A 10,063-nucleotide genomic window follows, 5' to 3' on the forward strand; every position below is an offset into this window, starting at 1 on the left:
CCTCCCTCCCTCCCTCCCTCCCTCCCTTCCTTCCTTCCTTCCTTCCTTCCTTCCTTCCTTCCTTCCTTCCTTCCTTCCTTCCTTCCTTCCTTCTCTCTCTGAATGTTTTTGAAAGGCATTAAACAAAAAAGCCCAGACACAGTGACCAGAAGACATCTTACTCCAGGCATATTAGTTTTGCCTTAAAGGGAATTTTTGCTGCGAGATGGCCTGGACCAGGGGCAGCCGGAGGGTGCCCCGGCTAGAGCGCCTGACCTGGGGGCAGGAGGACTCATTTTCCTGAGCTCAGATCCGGCCTCAGACACTAGCTGTGTGACCTGGGCATGTTCCTTAACTGTGCTCGCCTTCGCTGTCTCATCTATAAAATGAGCCGCAGAAAGAAATGGCAAAGCGCTCCAGTACTGCTGCCAAGCAGACCCCCAGCGGGGCCAGGAAGATGGATGGATGGAAACAGCCAAAGGGCTGGACCGGACGAGCCCTGCAGGCAGTCGTCGCTCCGTCCCTGCCACCCTCTGCCAGCCCCTCACATCTGGAGGCTGTGGGAAGGCTCGGAAAGGTCTTTACGTCCCTGCAGCCCGTCCTCTGGAAGTCTCGAGGCCAGCACAGGAAGAGACGCGGCTCCTGATGAGAGAGGATGGGGGGACTGCCGGGCCGAGAGGCTGCTGCATACGGAATGCCTCGAGAAGAGGGAATCTAATGAACCGACTTCCCGGGAGTTACTGGAAGGGAAGGGGCAGGTTTCTGGTTTCAAGCTCTGCCTCAGATCTCTCCTATCAGAAGCTTCTTTTCATCCTTCTCTTCTTTCTTACAGCGATGTGCAGAGAAGCCGAAATTCAGGTGGCTGGAGGCTCCCACCAGGCTGGCCTGCGGTTCGTCCCTCGTTAGACTGAGGATCGGGGTGGCGCGGGGAGAAAGGACCCACCACGAGGGGTACAGCGTGAATGTTGCATCTGCCCGGAGGGCAGACGAGCCCAAGAAGAGGAGGGGAGGCTGGGCTCCTTCAGGACACTCCTGTGCAAGTCCAGTTCTCCAAATGGGGGAGGGACTCATTCATTTCCTGCCTCCGTATTTTCCTTGCTGAAACAGGCATCTGGCCCTGAGGAATCACATAGAGAGACTATGTGGTCCTCTTGGAGTCTTTATCCAAGTATGATCAGCCCATAAGTCCTTGCCTAAGTTAATCATCAAATAGTTAGGCTGTACAGGAAAGGGTGCTACCTGTAGTCAGAGGACCTGGGTTTGAATCCTGCTTTTGCCCCTTCTAACCTGTGCGACCTTGGCAGACCATTTCCTCTTTGGGGCCTCAGGTTCCTACTCTGTAAAAATATCAGAGCTGGACCTGCGGCCTCCAAGGGCTGTCCTAATGCTAACTCTGGGATTCTTTGGGCTCAGAATGGTGTCAGGCTATAAGCTAGTGACAGGGAGGACATTAGAGTCTTCTTCTAGGGTAGAAAGATGATGACCACGTGGGACAAGGAGATGAGAAAGTGTGATCCTGTTACAGCCAGACCTGTGTTCAAATGCAAGCTCTGAATAGCACTTGCTCTCTGGATGATCGTCACCAAGTCACTTGACTGAGCTTTGGAAAATCAGGGGCTTAGACTGGGTGACCCCAACATTCCATTCAACTCAAGATTGGCGAGCCTGGTTTTATGGAATGGGAAACTGTGGGAAAGAGAAGGGGAGACTCGCCCAAAGTCAACCAGGTAGCCGGGGAGAGGGCCAAGAGTCTGAGACTGCCGAATTCCCATCCAGACCTTTTACCGCCGCAAAATGCTCTTTTTCTGCTTGGTTGAGGCAGTTAGGTGGCACAGTAGACAAGCCTTGACCCTGAGTTCAAATCCTGCCTCCGTCTAGCCATATGACTATGACTATCTCTTAACTGTTGCCCATCTCAGTTTCTTTATCTATGAAATGGGGATGACAACATCTGTCTCCAAGTGTTGTGAAGATCAAATGAGTTGACATTTGTAAAGTGTTTTGTAGCCCTCAAAGTATTAAATAATTATTAGCTATTGTTGGTATTCTGAGCATCCTACAGATGGAGATAACCTCCTTCGAGGCATCCCAGAGAACACAAAGGAGAAGGATCAGTCATTAACAAGTGCCATGAAAGTTTGTGAAGCTTTTCTTAGGCATGACGTTGGGGGGACCTCACAACCACCCTGCAAGGGAGAGAGGCTATTATTATCAGTCTTATTTCAGAGAGGGGCAAACTAATGCCAAGGAGCTCGGTGACCTGCCCATGGTCCCACAGCTAGTAAGGGTCTGAAGTGAGATTCGAACTCAGGCCTTTCTGAATTTCAGGCCACGGATCCATCCCCACTACCCCGCCCCCCCCCCCCACTGCCTCTGAGGGAGTTGAGAAGTCAGCCCATCGCCCAGGATTGATTGAACAGTACTTATTCTATATATGCCAGGCACTGGGTTCAGCTCTGGCAATACAAAGACAAGGGTGAAGTAAGTCTTGCCCTCACGGAGCAGACGTTCTATCGGGGAAGATAACACCTATTTCTATAATTATGTCTAGAGAATCTACAAAATGGAACAGCATTCCCTCGGCCTCTCCTGCCTGTGCATTTTTCTTTCATTTCATTTCAGGGGGATTTGCTGGAGGAGTACCGGGGTTGTCTGCTGAAGGCAAGGCCTTTGGATTTCTTCTCGGCTCTGAGATGTGAGGAATGGGAAGGAATGAGGAGTCTATTCCAAAAGGGGAAGGCTATGATCTGTATTCTGAAGGTCTGAGAGAAGGCTGGCCTCCAGTGAACTGTGGCTAGCCTTTTGGGAAGCTGAGCTGCCTGGCTTGGGTTCTGAGAAAGCCTCTTTTGATCAGTGTATGCTGCTAGCTCCAGGCTTTCATCTCTACTGGAATCCAATGAAATATTAAGTCAAGTGAAGCAGGCCCTTGGCAAAAGCCTTTCCTGATCTGGCATGTAGACGATCATTAACTGGCCACCTGCTCACCTCCTCTTCTTCCCCTTCTTCTCAAGGCCTGGTAATGGGCCCTAATTATAAATGATTAAAGATGAGAAGTTCTGTATTTTCATCACGGGCCACTTAAAATCACAAAGTAATTTAAAAAATCAACCAGTAGCCCCAAACCCAAGAGATGACCTCCTTCCTTCTCTAAATGAAATTTTCTAGAGTCTCAGGTTTTGCACCTATAAAATGGGTATAATAGCACTATTTCACAGGAACATGGTAGGAAAAACTCTTCACCAATATTATAAGGCTAGAGAAATGGGACATTTTGTCTTGACCAAGCAGGACAACAGACTTGGAAATTGCCCATGGGTAATATGTCTTTGCTGTTTGCAAACTGGCTACCTCAAATACCTCATCTGTAAAAGGAAGGAGTCAGGGTTTTATCTCTTTGTGTCTCAGTTTCCTCCTCTGTAAAATGACCTTCAAGCTTTAAATCTATCTTCTCTGTGAGATAGAACGAATCATGGTTTTATCTTTGGCCTCAGAGCTTTGGTGAAGGGAGCGCTCTCCTAGACCTGATGTACTACAGAAATAGGGCTCTTAAGATGACATCCTCATCTCTCTGTAAAACAAAGGGGCTGGACTGGCAGGCTGCCACGTTCCTTTCTAGCTTTGATACCGGCCTTCAGCATGCTGGTAACTTCACTTATCAAGAACCTAGGAGAGGAACCAGGATGAAGGCAAAGCAGGCCTCTTGAGCAGTGGTAACATCCATCCATCCATCCATCCATTCATCCATTTACCCATTCATCCATCCATCCATCTATCTATCTATCTATCTATCTATCTATCTATCTATCTATCTATCCATCCATCCATCCATCCATCCATCCATCCATTTACCCATTCGTCCATCTATCTATCCATCCATCCATCCATCCATCCATCCATCCATTTACCCATTCATGCATTCATTAACAATGATTGCTCCTTTCCTTTCAATAAAGGCACTCTCAGGTTCTGTCTCAGTCAGAGATTTTACTCTTTCTTGAATGCTTCAACACGAGGCGGCAGGAAGCAGTATTCTGATCACGGCCCATCTGTGCTTCTGGAAGTATCTTTACGGGTTATGTAGATAAAATGAATAATTTGTCCAATAGTCTTTCTGGTCTTAGAGGTTTCATCCAGTAGAAATTAAGCTCCCTGAGGGCAGGGACCAGCTTGCTTTTGTTTCTGTATCCCAGCACCTAATACAATTCCTGGGACATGGGAGGTGCTTTAAAATATTCATTTGTTGAACAGCCTTTGTCAGATCCCTATTCCAAGCCTACCCAAAGTCCCATATTCCACTTTGGCATTGCCACCCGCAGCCTATTATCTCCAATCCATCATGACATATGGCAGAAATGCTTTGGGAGAGAATTTACTTTTATTTACAAATAATCGCAACAGGCTTATTTCCATATAGAGGAGGGGTTAGCCTTATTCTCCCTGGGCCCAAAGGGAGGAGCAATACGGGGCTAAATTATTTTTTTTGGGGGGGGGAGGAAGGTGGAAGCTACCAATGGAAGTAGATTTAGGCTCAGTCTCAGGAAAAGCTTCCAAATAATGAAAACTGTCCCAGAGTGGAGTGGCTGTTCAGAAAGGGGCAGGGTTCCCTTCATGGAAGACTTTCAACTAGAGCTTGGAAGGACGCCTGTCAAGTGAGTGGTAGAGGGGCATCTCGTCAGCACACTGCCAAGGAGGATAACTACGAATTCTCCTAAGGAGGACATGACATCTGCATGACTAGATTTTAGGATATGAGCATCCTTTGCTCTCAGAGGGCTCTAGTCTGCTCTAGGTCTCACTAAGAATCCCCATGACCATATCGATGCCAAGGAGGCATCTAGTGTTGGCCTGAAGATCTCAGAGGAAAGGCATGAAGAGGACTTAAGGAGGGAAAGAGACCTTGATGCATTTTAGAAAGAGAGAGCTCCAGAAAGGGCAGCCAGGTGGCACCCCAATGAAGAGCACCCAGCCTCGAGTTAGGAAGACCTGAGTTCAAATCCATTCTCAGGCACTCAGCAGTTGTGTGACCCAGGGCAAATTATTTACTCTGTACCTTAGTTTCCTCATCTGTAAAAGGAACTGGAGGGGGCAGCTGGGTGGCTCAGTGGATGGAGAGTCAGGCCTAGAGACGGGAGGTCCTAGGTTCAAACCCGGCCTCAGACACTTCCCAGCTGTGTGACCCTGGGCAAGTCACTTGACCCCCATTGCCCGCCCTGACCACTCTTCCACCAAGGAGCCAATACACAGAAGTGAAGGGTTTAAAAAAAAAAAGGAACTGAAGAAGGATATGGCGAACCACTCTAGTTTCTTTGCCAAGAAAACCCTAACTGCGATACACAGAGTTGGACACAACTGAAAAACAACTGAACAGGTACAACAAAGTTCTAAAAATGTAAATCTATCGATTGTACAACTGTAAGTCTGTTAATAAATGATGTGTATAATATCGATACACATATATGTCGAATGTTTGGGTACAGAAAGGGTTAAACCATCAGCTCTTCAGGACACTGAGATCTCCCAAGAGCCTCATGAAGAACGCAGAGCTGTAGCACAGGGAATGGGCTACCTGGGCGGAGGGCAGAGGGCAGGTTCCTCCTTATGGAGATCTCAAGACAACCCCTTCATGCTCCAGAGGAAGCGAAGGCCAAGCCCGGGGAACCCTCCCAAAGCCACACAGGTCCCTAGGGACAGAGTTAAGGCCGGGCTCTCTGACTCCCGGTCAAGTTCTCTTTCCATGACATCATCCCACCTCACTGCTCAGCGACTCCACATCACCAAAGCTTCCCGTGGTTCTGCGTAAGTCAGGAGGATGAGAAAAGCCACTCTTACACCAAAGAGCATTTCTGTCTTGGGGAAGCTTCTGGGCATCCAGAATGGCAAGGGCACAAGCGCTGGATGGACCCTCCTACAGGCCGGGGCTTGGTCCCATCTGGCTTAGCCCAACAATAGAGGCAGGACGCTACAGCACAATAGCAGGCCGCTGTCAGAAGCAGGCTGGTCGGGGTTCGAATCCTGCCTCTGACCTACCCCGGCTGAGTGATGCCGGGCACGTCCCCTCTCGGTGCCCCAGGCCACCCTCAGGGACTCTAAACTCCAGAGAGGGCATTGATCTATGTTGGTAAAAGGATTTCCTAAAAACGGAACAACAGGTCGAGTAAGAAGAATAAACATACGTGAGTACGGCCGGATCACAGGCCAAGAGCTGACTTTACAAGGCGAGTCACGGCTGTGAACCTCGTGTCATTGCTTCCCCCTTCGGCAGCCCCATGAAGCCTGTGGATCTCCGAACAGAACAAGGCTTTTCAATTGCATAAAATGCGCCGATTACAAAGGATGCTCCTCCCCGAAACCCAGTCACCCAAATATTTGGAGAAGCCTAGCTTAAGGACTCCAGATCTAGTTCAACTGCTGCTTCGTTGAGGGGGAAACTGAGGCCCAGAGCAGAGAAGGGGCTTCTCTGGGGCCACCGAGGTGGTTCAGGAATGCTCACAACAGGAAGCCAGACATTCTGAGCCCAAAGGGAAGCCGCTCTCCTCTACCTCTGACTGCCCAGGTGCTCTTTCGTTTTTCCTTTTAAAAAAGAAGTTTCCCGGCCTCAGACACTTTCCAGCTGTGTGACCCTGGGCAAGTCACTTGACCTCCATGGCCCACCCTGACCACTCTTCCACCCAGGAGCCGATACACAGAAGTTAAGGGTAAAAAAAAAGAAGTTTCACTGCTGCCTCCCATAGTTCCACATGTCATTTCTGCTTAGCCCAGCCCAGCCGTGACCACTCTGGCAACAAAGAAAGACGATAAAGCAAAAACAATGGCCAGTGACAAGTGAAACAAAACAAGGGATCCGGCGCGCATCCTTCTGGTCAGAGCTATGTTTCATTATGTTCTCTGAGAGAAAATGCACTCCTCGCAATTATGTTTCTGCCTTTGCACTCTGGAAGATAGACTTGACTATTGCAAACTTCATTCCTTTGACATCAGTTCCGGGGCACAAACACAATAATGACCCTTCACTAAAGCATCAGCTCAGAGACAGATCTGGAAAGGACGCAGAGGGCAGCTGGTCCAAACTCCTCGTTTGGCCCAGGAGGACACCGAAGGTCAAAGAGGTGGTGACTAGTCCAAGGTCACCCAAGGAGAAAGCATCAAGGGCACGAGGCCGAGGCAGTTCTTCTTGTCCTGAAGTTTGCCTGGTGACAAGCAGGGATGCTGAGGGTGAGAGCGACCATCCGGAAAGGCTGAGGGAGCCTTTTCCATCTCTGGTAGGAATCTGTTCCCTTGGCTCAGTCTTATCATGGCTCACGGCTCTCACTGAAGGGAACGTGTCTCGGGGTCACCTCCTAGCCGAGGTGAGAAACGGCAACCTGCTTAGTCAAGTGACAAACGGAAGAGAGAGAAGCGAAGCGAGGGGTGTCGTGTCGGCTCTCCTCTCCACGGAGACCTCTGCGAGCATCGTAAGCGTGCCCAGCCTGGACAATCATCTAAAATGATGGAATAATCCCTCTCCTTCCCCCCCCCCCCATCTCCTTCCAGGAGGACGCCTCAATAGGTCGGTAAGAGCCGGAATCCCAGGGAATGGAGCGCACCCACAATTTAGCAAGCATTTATGAAGCCCCTTACATGGCCCAGATAGGGTGCCGTTGCAGAGGATTCCAGGGCAAAGCAAACCAAAACAAAAAGTCGCTGCCCTCGAGGAGCATCCGATGAATCCAGTTCGTGGCTTCTTCTCCGGGTTCTCTCCAGGTCTGAGCAAAATCTAGAAAACCAGCCCTTGGTGTGGAAATGCAAAAAGGATCATGTATAAACAGTGTAGGCGGAAGTGACCTCCCCTGGCCCAGGCCACTGGCCACGCTGAAGAAGTAGAACACGAGCTTCTCCCCATCCTTAGCCGGCAGCTGCAGAGCTGAAGGATGGCGTTTGCCAAAGATGGAGAGAGGAGGAAGGGGCTGGGGAAGAAGAGGAAGAGGAAGAGGAGGAAAGGACCAGCCTGGAGGGTCTTCATCCGGAATCAGAGGAGAAATGGCAGCCCCAAAGTCCAAAGCAAAAAATGACATCATTGATATTGAACCCAGACGGAGAACTTCCTTCAGCTATGAATGCTGGTAACGGAATCTTCTTGGGAGACGGAGTCCATCGGCTTCACCAGAGGCCCCTCAGAAAGGGACACCCGAAAACCCCGGATTGGATGGAGACGCTTAGAAAGGGAATCGCGTTCCTTCGGAGGCGACTTTAACCTTCAACTTCCTCAGAGCGAGACTGAGGAAAAGATACGTCAAAGCCTCCAGATGAAAAAACCCAACAAGGCGTCGTGTTTGTCAGGCCGAACCAAGCGGTAACGTTCCAGAGTTTACAATCGGGTCTCCCCGAGAGCTTTTCTTTGGGGCGTAACAGCTCTAATGGCTCAGGCAACCGAGAGGGTCTGATGGGCCTGAAGTGATAATGGATGTTTTGTGTTGGTTGAGCAGACGGCCTCATCTCAGGCAGCTTTCCCAACGTCCTCCCCTTTCTGCTGGCGACGTCACCCCCAATCTGCTTCCTCTATTTGCGGGCGATGGCGGGGCGGCCCTTTTCTGACCGGAACTCTTCCCTCCCGTCCTCTCCTCTCCCCTGGGCGAGGTGTGCTACGAGGGTGGAGAAGAGGGCGAGGAGGCTCCGTCCAGGCTGCTGGCTCCGCTTCTATCAGCAAAGAGCAGAGCAGAGGCCGCCCGGCTGGGCTCAGGCAGGAGACCAAAGCTTGCTGGCCACCTCGAGGCAGGGCTAGCTGGAGGGATCAGGGAGAGGCAAGTGCGGCGAGCCTCCCGGAGTCCACGAAGAGGGGGCTTCGGAGTCGGCTGGCTGCTGCGAGCGTCCTTCGGCACGGCGGACCACCAGCCGCGCTCTTTGCCAAGGCTGGCGCTACTTCCTCGACCAGGCCAGAGCCGGGCTAGTTTGTCCTGGCACGTTGAAGCTCTCACTATTGACGAGGGAGCCTCCCCTCCTCCAGCCTTTGGGAGATTTTAAATCACTTGCCATGGAGGACTCACGGTCTGTGAGCCGGGCAAAGGCCAAGGCGAGCTGGCGATGATGCCCTTTGAAAGTGCTTTTGGAGACGCGGCAGGTGTGGCAGGTCAGTCTCCGTCTGCCGCGGCGGGGGAAGCGTCCACCTCTCTGGGGCCCCGTTTCCCAGCAAGGCCACACACTGCTCTGAGGGATCGTGGCGGCCCCTCCAACGATAAAGGTCACCCGCCCTCCGGGCCTCTCCGTCCCCATGATTGGCACTGCGGGGAGGGGAGCTTCCCGGACTCCTCTGGACGGTCGCAGGGTGCCAGCAACCCTGGAGCTGTTCCTCCTTGAGCCCCGCCGCTAGCTCGCACCACCAGCAACGTACTTCTACGGAGCCGCCGTCATTCTGGTTTTTAGTGTTCCTCAACGAAGGGAATCTTGATTTGGCAAATAGAGACATTTGCTCCTCTGGGGACGCGTGGCCTCCCGGTGGATGGCAAGTGCCCGGAGGGCAGGAACTGTGGCTGCTCCGGTATTCCTGGCTCCCTGCACACAGCAGGCGGTTCATAAATGCTCCTGCTTAGAGAGCTTGCTTGGCTGTGTCGGGGCTCACGAAGCACTTCCCTCATCACGGGCCTGTTCTGGAGGACGCGCCGGGGTTACTCTCCCTGACTGACACATGGAAATGGAAGCTCGGCGCCCCTGAAGGATGAGGGGGCTGAATGGGCTGCCTCGCTCCCTCCCAGAGCCAGGAGGAGCGTGTGCAGGAGAGCTCTGAGGGGCCTCCCGATGCTCATCTCCCAGCAGCTCCACGAACTGTTTCAACAACCATTTACTGATTGTCCTCTAAAGGGTCTACATGTCAGAAACGCGCTTCTCGCAGCATCAGCGTAAGCTGGAGGGGAAAAGGAGACTCTGACGATGGGCTTCGGCTTTGCTGTGTGTCCCCCTCCGCCCCCCGCTCAGCCAGAAGGCTCCTTTCAAAATGTCAAACAGACCAGGCCTCGGAGCTCCCTTTCCCACCATCATCCCTAGTGCATGAGGAGGAGGAAGAGGAGGAAGAGGAGGAGGAGGAGGAGGAGGAGGAGGAGGAGGAGGAGGAGGA

The 10,063-nt window shown here is 51.7% G+C and overlaps 1 protein-coding gene across 1 annotated transcript in view; it reads right to left on the bottom strand.

Annotated features, from left to right (window-relative positions):
* The window catches only part of SHANK2 (SH3 and multiple ankyrin repeat domains 2), a 516,281-nt gene that overhangs the window by 128,202 nt on the left and 378,016 nt on the right, over positions 1-10,063 (bottom strand). The window contains exon 20 of the mRNA XM_044682064.1: positions 6,485-6,524. Coding sequence (XP_044537999.1) covers positions 6,485-6,524 — 40 coding nt within the window. The remainder of the gene's footprint in view (positions 1-6,484; positions 6,525-10,063) is intronic.

Source organism: Gracilinanus agilis, chromosome 6, assembly GCF_016433145.1.
Source record: "Gracilinanus agilis isolate LMUSP501 chromosome 6, AgileGrace, whole genome shotgun sequence".
Taxonomy (NCBI): domain Eukaryota; kingdom Metazoa; phylum Chordata; class Mammalia; order Didelphimorphia; family Didelphidae; genus Gracilinanus; species Gracilinanus agilis.